The sequence below is a fragment of the Scyliorhinus torazame genome, chromosome 6, assembly GCF_047496885.1.
Source record: "Scyliorhinus torazame isolate Kashiwa2021f chromosome 6, sScyTor2.1, whole genome shotgun sequence".
Classification (NCBI taxonomy): Eukaryota; Metazoa; Chordata; class Chondrichthyes; order Carcharhiniformes; family Scyliorhinidae; genus Scyliorhinus; species Scyliorhinus torazame.
The window spans coordinates 67,564,056-67,585,270 of record NC_092712.1 but is presented as its reverse complement, the minus strand read 5'-3'; the positions used below and the strand labels follow the sequence as shown (position 1 = coordinate 67,585,270).

Genomic DNA, 21,215 nt, shown 5'->3' with positions numbered 1-21,215 from the left:
TCAATGTTGGGGCTCGGCCCCCAAAGATGCGGAGCATTCCGCACCTTTGGGGCGCCGTTTTGGGCGCCAGTCGGCGGACATCGCGCCCTTTCGGGAGAATTTTGCCCCTGATCCGGAGTGTGGATCGTGCTGTTAGGTAATTTGGACATTCTGAATTCTCCCTCTGTGTACCCGAACAGGTGCCGCAATGTGGCGACTAGGGGCTTTTCACAGTAACTTTATTGCAGTGTTAATGTAACCCTACTTGTGACAATAAAAAAATTATTATTATGGATTATCCAAAGTTTTTGTTTCCTTCGTGGGGCGTGGGCATCACTGACTTGGCCAGCATTTGTTGCCCATCCCTAATTGCACTTGAACTGAATTATGTTGCTGGGCCGTTTTCAGAGGGCGGTGTTATGAACAATGAGGAGGATAATAACAGACACCAGAAGGGCACTGACAGATTAATGAAATCGGTGGACACGTGATGGGTGCAGGAAAGTGTGAAATTATGTAGTTTGGAAGGAGAGGTGAGAAAAGCTAGTGAAAAAGAAATCGTACAATTTTAAAGGTGGTGCAGGAACAAAGTAGTTGTCGCAAGCACAAGGTGGCAAGGCAAGTTGATGAAGCTGCTTTTTTTTAAAAGGATCTGGGATCCTTGCCAAGGCCATTGCTGTGGGTCTGGATCACTTGTGGGCCAGACCAGCTAAGGATGGCAGAATTCCTTACCTAAATGAACAAAAAAAGGACATGAGTGAACCAGATAGGTTTTCATGACAATCGATAGTTTCATGGTCACTATTACTGAAACTAGCTTTATAATCCAGATTTAGTCATGAATTTGAATTCCACCAGCTGCCATGGTGGGATTTGAATCCATGTCCCTAGAATCTGGGCCTCTAGATTACTAGTCGCATGACATTGACTATGCTACATCCTCCCCAAAGTGACTCAATGAATTAACCCCTTGCCTCGGATACGGAAGGCGATGAGTTTGATGGTTTAAAAGAGGTTTTGACTGTGGTTAAAGAGGTTCTTGTAGAATTAATTTATTCAATAAAATATATAACATTGCTTTAATTTTAATTACCAGTGTTGTTTTTTCACATTTCAAAATGTTAGCCACCTGCGCCACCTCCAGCAACTCATATTTTATACTCTGTGTATAAGTCGAACGCCGTTTTTGGAAAGATATTTTGAGGCTTCAAAGGTTGATTTGTATGCTGTGACCCAAGGTTTATATGATTATAATTAATAAATAAGATAATTCGATATGCAACGGATGGCAGAATGTAAGCAAAGTTTAATTTCAAAAGAAATCGCCAAATAAATGCCAGCTGCCTTTTGTGGTTTCTAAGCTAAAGTATTGTAAATGTGTTTTGTTTTCCAGATATGATGGCAGCACAAGAGAGGCTTGCTTTAGTGTGGGGCTGCAGGGCATCGCAGAACATGACATTAAAACTGTGAAGCAGATCATCACCAAAATAATAGATGAAGTAATTGAGTATGTAACCTATTCTATAAACTGAGAGTTAGTGTTTTCATTACAGCAGCACAACATATTGGAGTTACAGCATTTAATTATGTAGAGATTCCACACATTTGGGTGCGCAATATGTTCCTTTCCTGCCTCATCTCAAATTCCCTGCTGTATATTGCTGAGAAGAGGGCATTGGCTTTCTCACCAGAGGAAGGACAATCTGCACTTCCTCCTGTCTGGCTCAAATAATATAGATGGAAATTTGCAATCCGGTATGTTGTTGGTATGTTGTTAAAGAAAGCCTGGAAATTGGAGTGTGAAAACCCTACATACTAATGTATTATGAACTATGTATTTATTACATCTTTTCATATACCAACCATGCCCGAATTTAATTTTCGTTGCACTCTACTCCAATCTATCCATTTAGGCACAGGCAAGTGTTTCCTGTGGCCAGAACACGATGGTAGGGCAGCACAACTTAATTTATTGGCCTAAATGAATGAGGAAGAACCAGCAGTCTGCCAACCACTGGGTAGACTTGATAGTTTGTCTTAATATAGATTTGGCATACTTATCAAAAACATAAATTATTATTATTATAAGGATTTGCTTAACTTGCACATGGTTAAAATCTATTTTTTAAGGCAAAGTCTTTTCTTTCTTGTTAAATAAAAGGAATGGTTTTGAGGAAGAGAGAATAGAAGCGCTCCTTCACAAGGTTGAAATTCAGTTGAAACACCAGACTACCCATTTTGGACTTGCATTGGCAACAGTAAGTTTTCTTCTTTACTTCAGCCACAAGATGGCAGTCTAACCAGACATTACCACACTGCAGTTTATTGTGTACTGAGCATGTTTCCAACCAATGTACCACAAGATGGTGCTATAATCTAACTAATCCAGAGTATGCTGTTCGGTGGTGCTCAATGCGACCAATTGTGTTAATAACGTGTTCGCAGATAGCATTTTGAAGTGGTTGAAATTAGTTTTTTCAGCTACACGTGATACTCAGCAACAATGTAGATACAAAAATTGGCTGAGACCAAGCAAAGTATCAGCGAACATTTTTTCCAGACTGGAGATTAGTATAAAGTGGTGTCCCATAAGGGTTGGTATTGGGACTACTCTCTTTACTATACATTGATGACCAAGGTTTGCATGCAGGGAATAATTTCAGTGTTTGCAAATGGTAAATGTTGCAGTGGCATAAACAATGAGGAGGATAGTCACAGACTTCAGAAGGACATAGACCAGTGAAATGGGCAGACATGTGAGAGGTGCAGGAAAGTGTGAAATTATGTAGTTTGTATGGGGAAATTAGAATACTATAAAATAAATTGTACAATATTAAAGGTGGTGCAGGAACAAAGTGATTCATGTACACACAAGGAGGCAAGGTAAGTTGCTGAAACTTTTATTTAACAAAAGCTTATGGGATACTTGACTGTAAACAGAGGTCTTTCTAAACTCCATGCCATGTGAAAGGTTAAAAGGAACATAACTAACCTGATCACTTCATTACGGGTTGGGAGACAAGTGACAAACACATCTTTAGAAGGTGGATTGGTCGTTAAAATAGTTTGAAAAGTGAGGATCCCTCTTATACTTTGGTTTCAACCTAGGAAGTCTAGGAAAACTACCAGCTGAAGGGCCAGATATTATCCTATGATTCCTGGGGTGCCTGTGAACCAGTAGACTGAACTTGAGCATAATTTCAATGTTTGCAGATGTCACGAAGCTCACCTAAATACCATTGGAACCTCTGCCCCCTGTCTCCCGCCTAATTAGGAATTGCCTCTGCTTTGCTATCTGGCTGCTTTCCCGTCAGATGGTCAACCTTTCCCACTGTGGTTGGAAAACCCATTTAACAAATTAAAATGCTATTAAGTTTGTGCATCACACCTTTTATCATGGCCACAGAACGCAAAAGCAAACAAGCTACCTTTTCACTAATTTGAAATTAATCATGTCCAATTCTGGGCTGCACACTTAAGAAAGGATGTCAAGGCATTGGAGAGAGCGCAGTGGGGATTTACCAGGTTGATATGCGGGACGAGGGAATCTAGTTATCTGGAGAAACTGAAGCAGTTGGGATTGTTCTTGGGGCAAAGGAGATCAAGGAAATATTCAGTGAAGGTGTTGAGAGTTGAGGGGGAAATGTTGAGGAGGTAAACATTTCCACTAGCAGGGCAGATGCCACCTCGTACCATGCTTCAACTTGTCATGCACTCAACTGACTGTCCAATGGGAAGAAGAACTCCCACCTTGCACAAACCTATCCACAGCATTGGGGCCCAACTGGAACTCTCTTTTTCCTAGATACCTTGCTGCCAATCCACAATTTCATCAGCTGCTTATCCAACTCAAGAACTATGCCAAGGCTCCTGAGTTCCAACCCGTTTGCCCATAGCCATCCCTACAGTTCTTGTTGTTTTGAAGTCATGGCATACAACAATATCAAATTATTTTCATCCACCCTTTTAGACACTTCATGTCAGTGAGGTACAGTTCTGAAATCTGCAAATATTTGACTTCCTGGAAAATTGAATATTTTTAAAGTAAAAATTCAAGAGGCCATTTTTTCATCAATGGTTGAGGTGGGGAGGGTCCTATGCTTTGCCCTTTCTATTTCTATCATGCATCTAAAATATATTTCCTGCTAATATACTTGTGTGCAATAATTATAAAGCAGTACTGTAAGCTCTAGCAGATAAGGCATGCAAGATAAACTGATCTGGGTTGTGCTGTCCAAGTGAATCACTAACCCCTGTGGCCCTTGTGAAGATCATGTGTAAAAGTAGGGTGGCAAATGGGAGCATCACCACCTGGAAGTTCCCCTTTCAAGCCACACACCATCTTGACTTGGAACTATATCACGTTCCTTCAATGTCACTGGGTCAAGATCCTGGAATTCCTTCCCTAACAGGGAACCTACACCACATGGACTGCAGCGGTTCAAAAGGAAATTTACCACCACTGTCTCAAGGGCAATTAGGGATAGGCAATCTAAATGCTGATCTAGTCACCCACGTCCCTTTGAATTTTTTTTTTAAAAACCGAAATAGCCATTCTTTAATTTTGAATGTTAAATTGTCTTAACTGGATTGCAAAATATATTGTATTTTTTATATAGTTACTTCTTTTTTTGTTTGATTGAAACGGTGTTTGTTTTCTATAGATCTGACTGTATTCTGTTTGTACTTCCTAGTAATAAGTTTTCCTTTAACAGTTGATTGGATTTTTCTGCCTTGTGTGTTTCTGGTACCTAGTATGTTGCTACAAACTGGAATCATGATGGTGATCCTGTAGAGATGCTGCGTATCAGTGAAAAAGTGGCTAGATTTAGACAATCATTGAAAGATAATCCACATTTCCTGCAAGATAAAGTAAAGCAGTATTTCAAGGTAAATGCATAGGAATTGCTGTGAGCTGATTTGGGATCTTTGGCCTCGGCTGTTTAACCTACTTCAGTTCCAGCTGTGTATTCGGTTGACTCGGGAGATTGTCGCTTTCAAGTTGAGTTAATGTATATTGAATCCGTGTAGGAGTTTGGAAATAAATTTGAAATATGCAGAAGCTAACCTTCAAAGTATTATTAAGTGACTGGATATCAGGAGTGTATGAATAGTTTATTTTTGAAAATATTTTAATTCAGTTTTTAACATTTTATACATAAACAAAACAATGCCAAAAAAACAAGAACAACCAACACCCCAATAACTCAAAAGAATAGCTCCGCTTCCTCTCCTCACCCCCAACCCCCCAGCAGCTGACATTAACCAACTCTTTAAAGTGAAGGACAAACAGACTCTTGTGGAAACCCTCAATCGCCCCCCTTAAGGTAAACATAAGCTTCTCCAAACCCAGGAACTCTTATCAGGTCCCAAGCCATACCGGGCGGAGAAACGGACCTCCACCTCAACAGGACCTGCCTGCAAGCAGTCAGCAAGACAAAGGCATCCCCCCGCTTCAGTCTGCAGCTCCGGCAAGTCTGACACCCCAGATATAGCCCTCGGAGGATGGGCTCCAAGTGCAAGATTGCCGACATGATGCTGAAAAATGACCCCCAAAAGTTCTCCCAACGTCAGGCAGTTCAGGCACATGTGTACGTGGTTGGCCAGACCCCTCCCATACCGCTCGCAAGTGTACTCGACCCCGTCAAATCAACCGGCTCATCCTCAACCTCATCAGGTGTGCCCTGAGGACCACCTTGAACTGTATTGTCACGCACACGAGGTTGAGGCATCTTTCTCTCTCACCCCCCCCCCCCCCGACACCATCTCACACCGCAATCCCGCCTCCAAAGCTACCACAGCTACTCCTTTGACTTGGCCTTAACTCCAGCGACACCATATCCTCCTCCAAAATCTTCTCACTAATCGCCAAGAAGACCCCCCCCCCCCCCCCCCCGTTGCAGGCTGTGCCAGCATTTATTGCCCATCCCTAATTGTCCTTGAGGGGGCAGTTGAGAGTCAACCACATTGCTGTAGGTCTGGAGTCACATGTAGGCCAGACCAGGTAATCCAGTCTGGCTGACTCAAACACATGATTCTCTCGAACCAGCATCAACTTTGATCCTGCCCTTAACTAAAAATGCTGCCAAAATTGCCTCCATATCGTCAGCGTGGCTACCACCACCAGATTACCCAAGTATTTCCCTGGGGCAAACGGGAGCAGCGCCATTGCCGATGCCGGTAACCATGACCCCCTACAGAGCCTGCCTCCTTTCCCTACTCGAACTCCGCACCTCTCGGCATTTACCGCCCAATAGTAACACATCAGATTTGGAAGAGCCAAACCCCTGACTGTCGCCCTTTCTGAAGCACCATCTTACGAATCCTCGCCACTTCACCCGTCCATACAAATGCCAAAATCAACCATACCACCCTATAAAAAAACGGCTTCAGCAAAGTAAACGGTAAACACTGGAATAAAAATAAAAACTGCGGCAAGATATTGACCGTTGCCGCCTGCATCCAGCCTGCCAGTATGGGGGGGCTGTCCCGCCTCAACAAATCTGCATTGACCCTACCCACCAGGCATGTAAAATTCAAATTACAGGGCAGAGCCCAGTCCTAGTCACCTGCATCCCCAGATAACTGAAGTGAGTAGTTGCCACATGAAACGGCAATCTCTCGTAAGTCAGCTTCCGCCACCGGAGAGGAAACTAAGAAGCATTCACTTTCTCCAAATTAAATTTGGACGAACATTTGCCTTCAGTTCCTTATGTAACAATTTGACCCGCACCACAAACTTAGGCCCAACCCCAAAGTGATGCAACACCACAAACAAATAACTCCACTCTACTCGATTTCTCAGCATCCAGCGCCACCTCCAACTCTTTTCTCTCTGTCTCTCTCTCTCTCTTTCCCCCCACTCACCCACGTTTAACAAGCGCTGCACATTCGAGGCCAACTGCGCACCCTTTACAAACCCTGTCTGATCCTCCTGAATCACCTGTGGAAGACACTCCTCCAACCTAAGCGGCAACACTTCGGCAGGAATCTTGGCATCCACATTTAACAGGGTATTGGCCGACGCAACCCAAATTCCACCGGCTCGATATCCTATTTTAACAACGGCGAAATAGATGCCTGCCCCATCGTCTACAGGAATGCCCCTTAGCCACCGCATCCTCATATCCACCAACAGCGACGCAACCTATCCAAAAGGTCATAGAATTCCACCGGGAACCCATCGGCCCCAGTATTTTACCCATTTGCATCTTCCCTATCGCTGTTCAAGCTTCCTCAATCCCCACTGGCTCTTCCAAACCTGCCCTCTCAGCCTCTCGAAGAACTCCCTCATATCCTACTCATTCACTGGAGGCTCTACAACCTCTTATAAACCTCCTCAAATGCCCTGTTCACCTGCTCGGGCGCCACCATCAGCCCCTTCACCCCATCCCGAACCTAACCAATCTCTCGTGAGGTGGCCTGCTGGCAGAGCTGTCCTGCCAGCAAGTGCCTGGGTCTTCTCCCCGTACTCTCTCAGCACACCCTTCACCCACCTCAACTGTATGAATAATTGAGTGTGCTTATTAAATTTTTTTAAATATAATACTGTTTCCTAGGACTTTGTTATGTTGAAGGTAGAGTTAAATGTTGATTATTTTTTTGAATTGTCACATTATACAGGATATGAATATTTTAATTCTGATGCAATGGATGACACAAGGCAGTGTCCCCAAGAAGTCAAGGCCTTGTGAGGCAGTTTTATTTTTACAATTTATGTTTACATGGCCACTTCAGGGTCAATCACACTGTATGGTGCTGGAGTTACATGTAGACTCATCACGATATGAGTAGCAGGTACCCTTCGCTGAAAGTCGTTAGCAAACTATTTTTTTCAATAACCAAGCGAGCAGCTTCAATGGTAACTTTTTTGGTGCCAATTCATAAATGGTCAGATTGAATTCATTTTCACAACTTCGCTTAATAGGATTTGAATTTACGATCTCCAGATTGCTCAATGGAGTACCTACCATCAGTACTACACTACCGTCTGGTTTCTTGTGTTGTAGGATTTAAAACTCATGCAAGCAATCCCGTCATCTGTAATTTTTTTCAAAAACTGCTGTCAAGTTTCTCGAGCACAATCATCAATTTTGATATCTATGCTGATTAATAGCTATCAAATTGTTGAATAATTTCACCCTGACCCAGAATTTCCTGGTTCGTCTCTTCTCACGTTCTCTGGCGCAATTTCTCTCTCCAAAGAAACGTTTAAAAGAAATTAGTTTAAACATGTTTTTTACCCTAGCTTCCAATAGAATCCACGGATGTAAGCCTTTAGTTCCTATTATTTTTATTTTCAAAGTAGGTCATCTTATTGTGAACTGCATTTTGAAATAAAAGTCATGTATTTCTCAAGAGACTTTTTTTTTTTACTTAATGCCAAGGTTATTGTAGTCATAATTTGTGCTGTTTATTGCATTACAGGAAAACCCTCACCAGCTGGCGTTGTCAATGAGTCCAGATGTTGGTTATTTGGAGAATCAAACTAAAGTTGAAAAAGGAAAACTACAAGAGAAGGTCAATTCTCTTTCATTGGAAGAAAGGCAAGAGATATATAAAAAAGGTGTGACATTTTTGTTTCTTGTTGCTGTGATAATGTTGCCAAATTCCTGCATAAATGGTTTAATTTTAATTTTATTGAATGAAACATTACCTTTTATAGTCTGGTCCTGCAAGTGTTCATGTGTAATAGTGTTCTGTTCTAGGACGCCAAGAACACCATTGTCTCTCACTCACAAGTGGCCAGTCTGTATGCTGGTCTAGTTTGTGTGCGAGTCAGCTGTTTCATCTTGAAGGGAAGGCAGGCACTGTAGTTGTGTATCAGGTGACATGCACGCATATGCACTTTTCAGCAGTAGTCACCAATGATTGGGACTGAGAGCTCTAGCTGCTGCATACCAGTAGTCAAACATGATGTCTACCAATCTGTAGGGTTAAGTGCTAAACCAGTTGTGTCTTTATCCATCAGGGGGAAGATACTTGGGGCGGGGGGGGGGGAGCGAGCTTAAAATAATTGCCCAGCCGATAATTCATCACAAATTTAGAATGCATTCCAGATTTTTGGATTGAATTTAAATTCTGGACTCTCTTTTTTTTCGGTGGGGGGGCGGGGGGGGTCGGGGTTGGCAAGGACTGCTACATCAGCACTTCAGTTGCTCATAATGTTGTCTATTGCTAACCATTGTATTTTCTTTAATCAATCAACAATTCCGAATTGGTGTACTACTTTGAGGACAATTATCAAAATCTGTTCAATTGAGTGTTGCTAAAGTGACGCATGAGAATTGCAGACACATAACTAATTTATAACAAAGAAGAAAGCTGCTTGGTCCATCATATCATATCTGTGCCAGTTTAAAAAGATCAATCCACCCTTATCACACTTTTCAGCTCTATGCCGTAGCCCTGTAGGCGATTTCAATTGCATGTCCAAATATTATTTTTAAATGTTTTGGGCAGCACGGTAGCACAAGTGATTAGCACTGTGACTTCACAGCACCAGGGTCCCAAGTTCCCTGCTGGGTCACTGTGCGGAGTCTGCACGTTCTCCCGTGTCTCTATGGGTTTCCTCCGGGTGCTCCAGTTTCCTCCCACAGTGCAAAAACGTGCAGGTTGGGTGGATTGGCCATGATAAATTGCCCTTAGTCACCAAAAAAGGTTAGGAGGGGTTATTGGGATACGGGGATAGGGTGGAAGTGAGGGCTTAAGTGTGTCGGTGCAGACTCGATGGGCCGAATGGCGGCCTCCTGCACTGTATGTTCTATGTGATTGCGAGTTTTAGCCTCTATAACTTTTCAGACAGAGTTCCAGTTCTCACCACCTACACTTGAAAAATGATTCCCCTCAACCTCCCTCCAATCCTTTCTCTTAACTATTGACCTCTTCTAAGGGAAATATGTCTTTTCAATTCATTTTTTGTAGGCCCCTTATGACCTTGACCATCTAAATTAAATTCATCTCCCTCCTCCGATCCAAAGAAAACATCCCAGCCTATCCAATCTTTCCTCCTAGCTAAAACTCTCCATTCCTCGCAACACCCTCGTAAATCTTCTGTGTACCCTCTCTGTTATAATCACATCCTTCCTTTAATCCCATGACCCCAACTGTATAAAATACTCTTATCTGTGGCCAAACAAGTGTTTTACACCATTCTAACGCAACCTCAGCTCTTATTTTCCATGCTGGGCCTGCTATATTGCTTATGCATAAAATACTTTTTAAGAAGAAAATTTGTTTCCCATTAAGAAATATTGACTGCTTGGCAGACAATATATCGGCAATGTTTTAAAATATATAAATTCCACAATGTAAGGAATAATCTTAAAGACATATTCTGAAGCATTGTTTAAATGCTATTTTGTTCTCTTATTTTGCAGAGCTGATATTTGTAAATATATTACTATTCATTCTCTGTATGCACATTGAATTGTTGCAATTCTATTTCCTCAGGACTGGAACTAATTGCTGCTCAGAGCACATCTCAGGATGCATCCAGTCTCCCAGCACTTGAGATTTCTGATATTCAGCAGACATTTCCACTGACACCCGTGGAGATGTCGTATGTAGGTACGACTCTTAATAACCAAAATAGGATTATCATACAAGAACTCTTCTCTTTTAAATCTGCATCTTGGTGCAAACATTGGCACTATACTAATTTAAAGAACATTTGGCTTGTCTTCCAAAAGACTATACTTGCACTCTTAATTAATTCTTTATCGATCCTTGCATCGTAAACTCTCAGCATAGACGATCTCCTTGACCACATTTAGTTCTGTTTTATCATTGGTGATAGACAGTCTAACGTGTGATATCCCCAGAAGCTGATTAATATGTTACTTCCGACCAGTAGTGGGTGGAAGTTACAAATCCAGCTATCATCTGAATCTTCTCTTTAGAATGGATACAAGGATGCAGTCATCAGCATGTACATGTTCCTGTCTGATCACAATCTTGTAATTTTAATCGATTTAGTTAAAAAAACATATTTAATGAAAAAGAACCCCAGAAATAAGGTTATGGCAAGATTTGAAAAGTCACTTCAAGGCCTTATGATAAAAATAAATGACTCCTTGATTATGAACAGCCAAATTTCAAAATTTGATTGGAACACTTTAGTACACTTTAGTGGGCAGCACGGTAGCATTGTGGATAGCACAATTGCTTCACAGCTCCAGGGTCCCAGGTTCGATTCTGGCTTGAGTCACTGTCTGTGCGGAGTCTGCACATCCTCCCCGTGTGTGCGTGGGTTTCCTCCGGGTGCTCCGGTTTCCTCCCACAGTCCAAAGATGTGCAGGTTAGGTGGATTGGCCGTGATAAATTGCCCTTAGTGTTTGGTGGGGTTGCTGGGTTGTGGGGATAGGGTGGAGGTGTTGACCTTGGGTAGGGTGCTCTTTCCAGGAGCCGGTGCAGACTCGATGGGCCGGGTGGCCTCCTTCTGCACTGTAAATTCTATGAGTACCAAATTGGTAGAATTCTCATCAAAGAGGATATGGAGGCAACAAGAGAAAGGGTTAAAGAGTTTAAGTCCTGGATAGAGATTGAGAGAAAGCAACTGACATTGAAATTCAGACATGGCAAGGTCGATCAGCAGTGGCAGAGATGCAGGAAGAGAAAAGAGTATAAATGTTGTTAGGTGAACTTGTGTTTTCAAAGTTGAAGTAGAATCTGAGAGGTAAAGTTGATTCCCTTTGCAGTGTATCTTTGAAACTTGTAGTGCTTTGGCCATAGAAAATCTTAATTCTAATGTATTTTCTTTTAGAAGGCGAGGTGCCTGTTCAGTATTGTAGTCAACCGACCAATGGAATTGTCTATTTCAAGGCTTTCACTAATCTTAACACATTACCTGAGGAGCTGAAGCCATATGTGCCACTGTTCTGCAATGTAATCACAAGGTGGGTTAGTGAAGCACCCAGGCATGTGTTGACGCACTGATATCTGTGTAATGTTGATGATCTGATTTGTTGCATGAATTTATCAATCGATTATGCACTTGAAGAAATAAAGGCCTCTTTATTTAAGAAAATATATTTTTTCCATTTAGAATGGGCTGTGGAAACCTTGATTACAGACAGCAGGATCAGCAGATTGAGTTGAAGACTGGAGGAATGGCTGTTTCACCCAAGATTCTCCAAGATAATGATAATTTAGATATGTATGAGCAGGTACACAATCAATGTATTTTAGTGAAGAAATCACAGCCAAAGGCAGTTCTTGAGCTAGTTAATATTTCAAGCTTGTGCTTGGAAGGAAGAATCTCTCCTTGTCTTTAAAATAACCAGGCAATTACGTCTTTTCAGGTCCAGGCGGTGCAACTAGAGAGAGGGATAATCACAGGTTAAAGAGGTGTGATTGGCTCAAGCCAGGACAGTTGGTAGGATTTTGCAAGCCTACCAACTGTTCTGGCTTGAGACAATTGACGCCTCTTTAACATGTGACTGTCCCTCTCTCCAGTCGTACCGTCTGGACCTGTAAAGACTTACTTACCTGCAAAGACTCTCATTCAAACTATCATCTTGCATCATTGACTGTGTCCATGTATGTGTTTGTGAAACCCACCTCTTCACTCACCTGATGAAGGAGCTGCGCTCCAAAAGCCAGTGATTCCAAATAGACCTGTTGGACTTTAGCCTCGTGCTATAAGACTTCTTACTGTGCCCACCCCAGTCCAAAGCCGGCATCATCACATTAAGCCTTTTAAAGAAGACTTGAGGCTAAAGAACTTTGTGGCAAGTTGCAAGAGGAAGATAAACTAGAAAAAAATTATGGGAGGGATGGTGTAGTCCCCTAATATCCACGTTCATTGCTACCTTGCAAGCGATTATCATAGAATTTACAGTGCAGAAGGAGGCCATTCGACCCATCGAGTCTGCACTGGCTCTTGGAAAGAGCACCCTACCCACGGTCAACACCTCCACCCTATCCCCATAACCCAGTAACCCCACCCAACACTAAGGGAAACTTTGGACACTAAGGACAATTTATCATGGCCAATCCACCTAACCCGCACATCTTTGGACTGTGGGAGGAAACCGGAGCACCCGGAGGAAACCCACGCACACACGGGGAGGAAGTGCAGACTCCTCACAGACAGTGACCCAAGCCAGAATCGAACCTGGGACCCTGGAGCTGTGAAGCAATTGTGCTATCCACAATGCTACCGTGCTGCCCCACGTTGCAATGTAAGATGTGGCTTGTGATCAGATGATGAGCATAAGGAAAATTGATACCATTTAAAGTGAACTGCACCTATTCGAAGTCTAAGGGTTATTGTAATGTTTTTATTGATTATACTGCTGATTCTAATTTTGGGCACTGCGTTCTGAAGCATGCGTAAGGATCGGTCTGGAAATAATACAAGGATATTTTTCTATGTTCAATGTTCTATATTTGGACTTGGCGATTCCAGTGTAACTGACATTTGCTGATCTCCCTATCACTAGGGAAAATAAATAATTCAATCATAAATGCTCCAAGTCTTAAAAATGTTGAGAGGTATAAATAAAGTTTATGGGCAAGTAATTAAACTTGGATAGCAAACATAGCCGGAGAAGATGCAAGGCCAAAATTAACTCATCTGGAGTAGAAGAGATGGGAGAAATGTTTGTTTCTCTCCATCCTTGATATGAATGCATTCCTTGGAAAAGCAGATGGAAATGTCCCTTTTGTGGTCAGGTCTGATAGCAGAAGCTGGAGAAATAAATGGTGCGGAAAGAGTTTTAATATATTGATCAGTACATTTCAAGCTAATGAACCCAAAAGGTCCAGTGAAATGTCATCTGAGAAGCATTTGGTTAGAGTTTAATGGGGTGCAAATGGAACAGCTAGGTATTGTGGAGAAGCAGGACCAAATGGAACACTGAGCAAGGAACACGGGCTCAAATTGTCGAATGCTTTGATGAGCTAAGTTAGATTTTTTTGTATTTAAGGGATTTAATGATGGGTTCTTCAGACTTATGAAGAACCGTGGTGAAGGGGAGGAAATGACCTAACCACATGTCGTTTTTGTGTCTAGCACATGTCCATTTCATCAATTGGGTAAAATATTTGGAAGTGCACCAAGATCCATGAAAGTGGTACATGAATTGTACAAGCAATAGTCCGTTCTCATTTGGGTTGGCACGCACCTCCTATAATTGACATAGAATTTTAAGAATTGCCTATATTTAAACTGGTTTTACCTTTATTTGATTCCTTGATGCTCCAAATAATCAATGATTTTTTATTGATTTTCTTTGAATTCACACCAAGAAACCACATTTTTTGATCAGCAATAAAATTAATTACTCATTTTTGCCACTTGCGTAACCTCTTTAATAACATGCGCTGACACATCCTTCAAGGGATTGTTTTCCTCTGATAAAATGCCCTGCTGCTAGTCTATTTGTTTTTCATAATGTTTTTACAGTGCCACCTCAGTACCTTGTACTATTTTTAGTACTTTATTGCTTTTTAAATTGATGTCTTTCACAGATAGAAAACATTTACTGTTGTTTTTCTCAAAACTTCTGCTAACTTTTTTTCCTTTACAATAGGGAGTGTTATTTACTTCACTGTGTTTGGACAGAAACCTGCCTGACATGATGCAGCTTTGGATGGACATTTTTAACAGGTGAGGCCTGATCAGTACTTATGTTCCAAATGTGTGTGGAAGCTGTTTTTGAGCTGTCCTGAACTATTGCTTGCTATACAAATTATTATTATGTTATTGACCTTGTTAGAATGGAACATGTCATTGGAAGAACCTTAATTTACCCGAGTAGGTTTCAGTAATGACATTTACTCTTTGCTGACGGGTCTGGCCTACTAAAATGAGCTCAGACTAGAAATCAACACCTAATTGCATTTGATCTAATGAATGCTGTTCTTGCCAGTAATGTTCAGCATAAATGTTGCAAATCTAAATAGTTCACATTTTTGAGACTCCTGAGTCAGTGGGCGCGATTCTCCGAGGCCGTGCCGGTTGGGAGAATCGCCGGCTGCGCCATTATATCGTGCGACACCATCCCGCCATTCTCCCAACCGGTGAGAACAGCCCCGTCGAGTTCTGCACTGCACCAGCCGGAGAATTGGCCGAGACATTCACAACGGCGATTCTCCAGTACCCCCGATATTCTCCGGCCCGAATGGGCCGAGCGGCCATTCTGACACGACAGGTTCCCGCTGGCGCCGTCCACACCTGGTCGCTGCTGGCGGGATCTGTGCGGGAACGCTGGGGGGGGGCGGCCTGTGGGGGGGGGGCGGGATTCCTTCACGGGGGTGGGGGTGGGGCCTCCGATGGGGTCTGGCCCGCGATTGGGGCCCACCAATCGACGGGTCGACCTCTGTAAAGGAGAACCTCCCTTCCTCCGCCGCCCCGGAAGATCCATCCACCATCTTCTTGCGGGGCGGCCTCGGGGAGGACGGCAACCGCGCATGCGCGGGCGACTTCATTTACGCGACACCGGCCATGTCATTTACGCGGCGCCACGGCCCAGCGCACGTAAACGCTCCGGTTTTCACTCCGGCGGCGGGACTTTGTCTCCCTTTGGGAGAATCGTGCCCAGTATGTTTACTGCTGCAGTAGCATTGATGATGTGTTTCTCGTGCTGGGACCCATCTCTTCAAAGTTGTTTTGTGACTAAGCATGCTTTCACCTTTTACCCATATTGTCAGTTCTCTGGAGCATGCTATTAGTATTTGGAGAACAGGAGATGGTCATTGGCTATTCCCAAACAGAAAGAATGTTAAATGAATTGGTCTGTACCACAACTGTAAATATTCTGGCTTACGTGGGCGACACGGTGATACAGTGGTTAGCACTGCTTCCTCACAGCTGCTGGGACCTGATTTCAATTCCGGGTTACTGTCTGTGTGGAGTTTGCATGTTCTGCTCGTGTCTTCATGGGTTTCCTCTGGTTTCTTCCCACAGCCCAAAGATATGTGCCAGTTAGGTGGATTGGCCATGCTAAATTACTCTGTGTCCAAAAATATGTAGGTTAGGTAGGGTTACGGGGATAGGGCAGGGGAGTGGGCCTAGGTAGGATGTTCTTTCAGAGAGTCGGTGCAGGCTCAATGGGCCGAATGGACTCCTGCACTGTAGGAATTCTATGGTTTAATGGATGCGTTTCAAGAAGGAATTAGATATAGCTCTTGGGGCTAAAGGGATCAAGGAATATGGGTGGGAAGGCGGGATTAGGATATTGAACTTGATGATCAGCCATGATCGAGCAGGCTCGAAGGGCGTATGGCCTTCTACTTCTATTTTCTGTGCGTCATAACTGAAGTGTGGTTGTGCATCTTTTTCTTTTGTGAAATTCTGTTCACCTGGATCTATAAAATGAAAAAAAAAAGTTTAAAATGGGTGAAAGTGGAAAGAATGTATTAATGTTTTTTTCTGCATTCTGTCATTTACTGATAATGGGCAGATTTGCATTGTGAGCAGACTTTATATAGAATATAACCCTATGCTAAAAGTCCATAACCCAAAAGCTTGGGTGGGCAGGCACAATTGAAATATGTTTTAAAAATTAGGATTATGTCTATGCTATGCAATCAAGCATCTTAAACATTCCTTTTGCACAATGTGCAATTATAAGCTGACACATGTGAAAGCTTCCTTTTTAAAACTAGATTTCTAAATTGTAAACACTTTCTGTGATTCAATAGACTTCTGTGTAAATATTATGCTTGCATTTGCAGTCCACGTTTTGAAGATGAGGAACATTTAAGGGTGTTGGTTATGATGGCGGCCCAGGAACTAGCCAATGGAATTCCAGATTCTGGGCACCAATATGCTGCGGTTCGAGCTGGCAAGACACTAACATCGGCAGGAAGATTACAAGAAATGTTTAATGGAATAAGCCAGGTAGAATGAAAAATGAGTGATTCCTCCTTTCTCATTTCCCTTTTCCTCATCCCCACTCAGCATATGATAGGTTTTCCTTACATACTTACAAAAACGTAAGTAATAGACCGGAGTGGAGCAAGTTATCCTTTTTTAAAATGGTATATTAGGTGGATTGGCGATGCCAAATTGTGTCTTAATGTCCAAAATTTAGATGTGGCTTCTGGGATGGGGTAGGGGCGTGGGCCAAGATAGGCTGCTCTTTCGGAGGCTCAGTGTAAACTCGCTGGGCTGAATGGCCTCCTGCACTGTGGAGATTCTGTGATCGATATTGTATTATTAACAGGCTTACAGCATTAAGATTTATTTCCTAATGATAGTGAAAAATCTGGTTAGAATCCAGCGAGCATAAACTGTGCTTCACTTATAAACTGCTTGATAACCTGTAGATTTGTTACTCAACCAACTGTATGCTTCTGATGGCATGACTCATAAGATGATGGTTTGTGTCTTGGTGGTCAACTCCATGTTCAACATAGCCTGGTGTGGCTCAGGAGCCTCACACAGACATGGCAGACTACTGCAGAGGAAGAACGTGGGCTGAGAGGATGAACGTTTCTCTGGCCTGTCTTCTTGGCCAGCTAAGATTTTTGTTTCCACTCACCTCTTCCAACGTCCTTTCAGCAGTCATCCTCCAGAGGTCACAACTGTCAACTACCATCTCCCAGTTGTCAATGTCCATGTGTGCTATCAAAGGATAATGGTTGATGGGTGTGTATGTGACTGGCTCATGGTGCAGAGCAACACCAACAGCGGGGGTTCAATTTCTGTACTGGCTGAGGTTATTCATGTCTTCTCAACTTTGCCCCTTGCCTAGGTTGTAGTGACAGTGGATGTTGTCTATATGGACTTCAGTAAGGCCTTTGACAAGGTCCCTCATGGTAGACTAGTACAAAAGGTGAAGTCACACGGGATCAGGGGTGAGCTGGCAAGGTGGATACAGAACTGGCTAGGTCATAGAAGGCAGAGAGTAGCAATGGAAGGATGCTTTTCTAATTGGAGGGCTGTGACCAGTGGTGTTCCACAGGGATCAGCGCTGGGACCTTTGCTGTTTGTAGTATATGTAAATGATTTGGAGGAAAATGTAACTGGTCTGATTAGTAAGTTTGCAGACGACACAAAGGTTGGTGGAATTGCAGATCGCGATGAGGACTGTCAGAGGATACAGCAGGATTTAGATTGTTTGGAGACTTGGGCGGAGAGATGGCAGATGGAGTTCAATCCGGACAAGTGTGAGGTAATGCATTTTGGAAGGTCTAATGCAGGTAGGGAATATACAGTTAATGGTAGAACCCTCAAGAGTATTGAAAGTCAAAGAGATCTAGGAGTACAGGTCCACAGGTCACTGAAAGGGGCAACACAGGTGGAGAAGGTAGTCAAGAAGGCATACGGCATGCTTGCCTTCATTGGCCGGGGCATTGAGTATAAGAATTGGCAAGTCATGTTGCAGCTGTATAGAACCTTAGTTAGGCCACACTTGGAGTATAGTGTTCAATTCTGGTCGCCACACTACCAGAAGGATGTGGAGGCTTTAGAGAGGGTGCAGAAGAGATTTACCAGAATGTTGCCTGGTATGGAGGGCATTAGCTATGAGGAACGGTTGAATAAACTCGGTTTGTTCTCACTGGAATGAAGGAGGTTGAGGGGTGACCTGATAGAGGTCTACAAAATTATGAGGGGCATAGATAGAGTGGATAGTCAGAGGCTTTTCCCCAGGGTAGAGGGGTCAATTACTAGGGGGCATAGGTTAAGGTGAGAGGGGCAAGGTTTAGAGTAGATGTACGAGGCAAGTTTTTTACGCAGAGGGTAGTGGGTGCCTGAAACTCGCTACCGGAGGAGGTGGTGGAAGCAGGGACGATAGTGACATTTAAGGGGCATCTTGACAAATACATGAATAGGATGGGAATAGAGGGATACGGACCCAGGAAGTGTAGAAGATTGTAGTTTAGTCGGGCAGCATGGTCGGCACGGGCTTGGAGGGCCAAAGGGCCTGTTCCTGTGCTGTACATTTCTTTGTTTGACCCTCGGGTTAAATCACCACCAATCAGCTCTCTCTCAAAGTGAGAGCAGCTTATGGTCTTCTGGGATTGTGGCGACATTTCGTTTCTCACATATCAGTGATTTGACTTGAATGTAGAGGTTATTACTGAGGATGATGATGAACAAAACTGAAGACTGCAAAATGATATCAATAAACTAAAGGGGTGCAAGAGCAGAGTGACCTTGGGATATATGTGCATAAATCATCATAAGTGGATTGTCGGGTGAGAAAGTGATTAATAAAGCATATAGGATCCTAAGCTTTATAAATAGGAACATAAGGTGGGCAGCATGGTAGCACAAGTGGATAGCACTGTGGCTTCACAGCGCCAGGGTCCCAGGTTTGATTCCCCGCTGGGAAGAACTTGCGGTGTCTGCAAGTTCTCCCCTTGTCTGCGTGGGTTTCCTCCAGGTGCTCCTGTTTCCTCCCGCAGTCCAAAGACGTGCAGGTTGGGTGGAGTGGCCATGATAAATTGCCCTAAGTGACCAAAAAGGTTAGATGGGGTTATTGGGTTACGGGGATAGGGTGGAAGTGAGGGCTTAAGTGTGTCGGTGCAGACTCGATGAGCCAAATGGCCTCCTGCACTGTATGTTCCATGTTCTAAGGTAGAAAAGCAAGGAAACCATAACAAACCTGTATAAAACACTGGTTTGGCATTAACTGGAGCATTGTGTCCAATTAAGGGCACTGATGTGAAGGCAGACAAGAGAATGCAGAAAAGATTCACAAGGGTGGTTCCAGAACTGAGGAGCTTCAGTTGAGTAGGTAAATTGGAGAAGCTGGGGCTGTTCTTGGAGAAGATTAAGAGCAGCTTTGAGTGAGATATTCAAAATCATGAAGGATCTGGACAGTAGATAATTGTTCCTGTTGGCAGAAGGATCGAGTACATCAAGTTAAGTTGATTGGCAAAGGAAGCAATGACAACATGAGATAAATATTTTTTATGCAGTAGTGGTTACAATGTGGAAGGCACACTCCGGTAGGTTCAGTCGAGGCCTTCAAAAGAGAACTGGCCAATTAGAAAAGAATTGCAGGGCAGCACAGTGCGCAGTGGGTTAGCCCTGCTGCCTCACGGCGTCGAGGTCGCAGATTCGATCCCGGCTCTGGGTCACTGTCCATGTGGAGTTTGCACATTCTCCCCGTGTTTGCGTGGGTTTCGCCCCCACAACCCAATGATACGCAGGTTAGGTGGAGTGGCCATGTTAAATTGCCCCTTAATTGGAATAAAATGAATTGAGTACTCTTAAAAAAAAATTCTTAAAAGAAAAGAATTGCAGGGCTATGGGGAAAAGATAGCACTAGGGAGTTGCTCTGAGAGAAAGCCAGTACTGACATGACTGGCCAATACATCTCCTTTGATGCTGTAATAATTTTATGGTTCTCTGACGAGTCACGTAGGCAGAAGAGTGGTGCATGGAGTTCAGTCCAGAGAACTGTGAGAATAGCATTTGAGGACAAACTGCAAGAAAATACCTAATAAATAGGATTCGGAAAAGTGCAGAAGAGCAGAGTTATTTTGAGTGCATATCCACAAATGGCAGGACGACCAGTAAATAAAAGTGGTCCTCCAGTACTGTAGCGTAGAAGATTGGAAGATGATGATCAGAACTTTCACTGTTCCTTCTATTGCTTTCCTAAGCAGTTTGGGATGCATTTCATCCAGGCCTGGTGATTTATCTTATATTGAGGATGCTAAACACCTTAATATATCCTCCTTTGATACATTTCTCCCATCCAATATTTTAGGCAACTTGACTGCAATGTTTGATTTGTCCTTCCCTGTTATGAAAATGAGCACACAGTATTCACTAAGCAGTGCACCTTCACAAATGCTGATCGCTAATTGGCTCTAATCTTTCCTTCCCTCTTCCTCATTTTATATTTATAAAACATCTTTCGATTTTACTTGCCTATATTTTTTTATACCCTCCTTTTCTTTTCCAATTGTATTTTGTACATAGGGTATTTCCAGAAACGTCTGTAGATTAGCAAAAGATTTCCAAAAAACATTGACCACGTGCAAATTATTCTTCCCCCAAAGGTGCAACACATGAAACGAATTGCAGAAAAGCCTGAACTCTTGTCTGTTCTCCGTAAGCTGCCTCGAATAAAGATGCACTTATTGAACAATGAGAACATGAGGTAAGCTTTTAATATTTACAAACATGTCAGCCAATTGAAAAGAAGCACAGTTAACTTTAAAATTGCCATTCTCTGGGTTGTTCTGATAGGCAAAAACCGCAATGATAAGATTATCACTGTACGTTTTTATTATTTCACTTTCTAAGATCATCTTAGACCTTTGGA

At 42.9% G+C, this 21,215-nt stretch overlaps 1 protein-coding gene across 4 annotated transcripts in view; it reads left to right on the top strand.

The window, feature by feature from the left end:
- pitrm1 (pitrilysin metallopeptidase 1) overlaps nt 1-21,215 on the top strand; it is an 83,890-nt gene that overhangs the window by 28,926 nt on the left and 33,749 nt on the right. For 2 of the 4 annotated variants that reach the window (XM_072508302.1, XM_072508300.1), the window contains exons 11-20: nt 1,373-1,486; nt 2,141-2,237; nt 4,735-4,869; nt 8,407-8,545; nt 10,432-10,548; nt 11,744-11,876; nt 12,026-12,146; nt 14,517-14,593; nt 16,663-16,828; nt 20,950-21,050. In XM_072508302.1, coding sequence (XP_072364403.1) covers nt 1,373-1,486; nt 2,141-2,237; nt 4,735-4,869; nt 8,407-8,545; nt 10,432-10,548; nt 11,744-11,876; nt 12,026-12,146; nt 14,517-14,593; nt 16,663-16,828; nt 20,950-21,050 — 1,200 coding nt within the window. Of the gene's footprint in view, nt 1-1,372; nt 1,487-2,140; nt 2,238-4,734; nt 4,870-8,406; nt 8,546-10,431; nt 10,549-11,743; nt 11,877-12,025; nt 12,147-14,516; nt 14,594-16,662; nt 16,829-20,949; nt 21,051-21,215 lie in introns of those variants that run through there. The other 2 variants (XM_072508301.1, XM_072508303.1) reach the window with 2 other exon arrangements.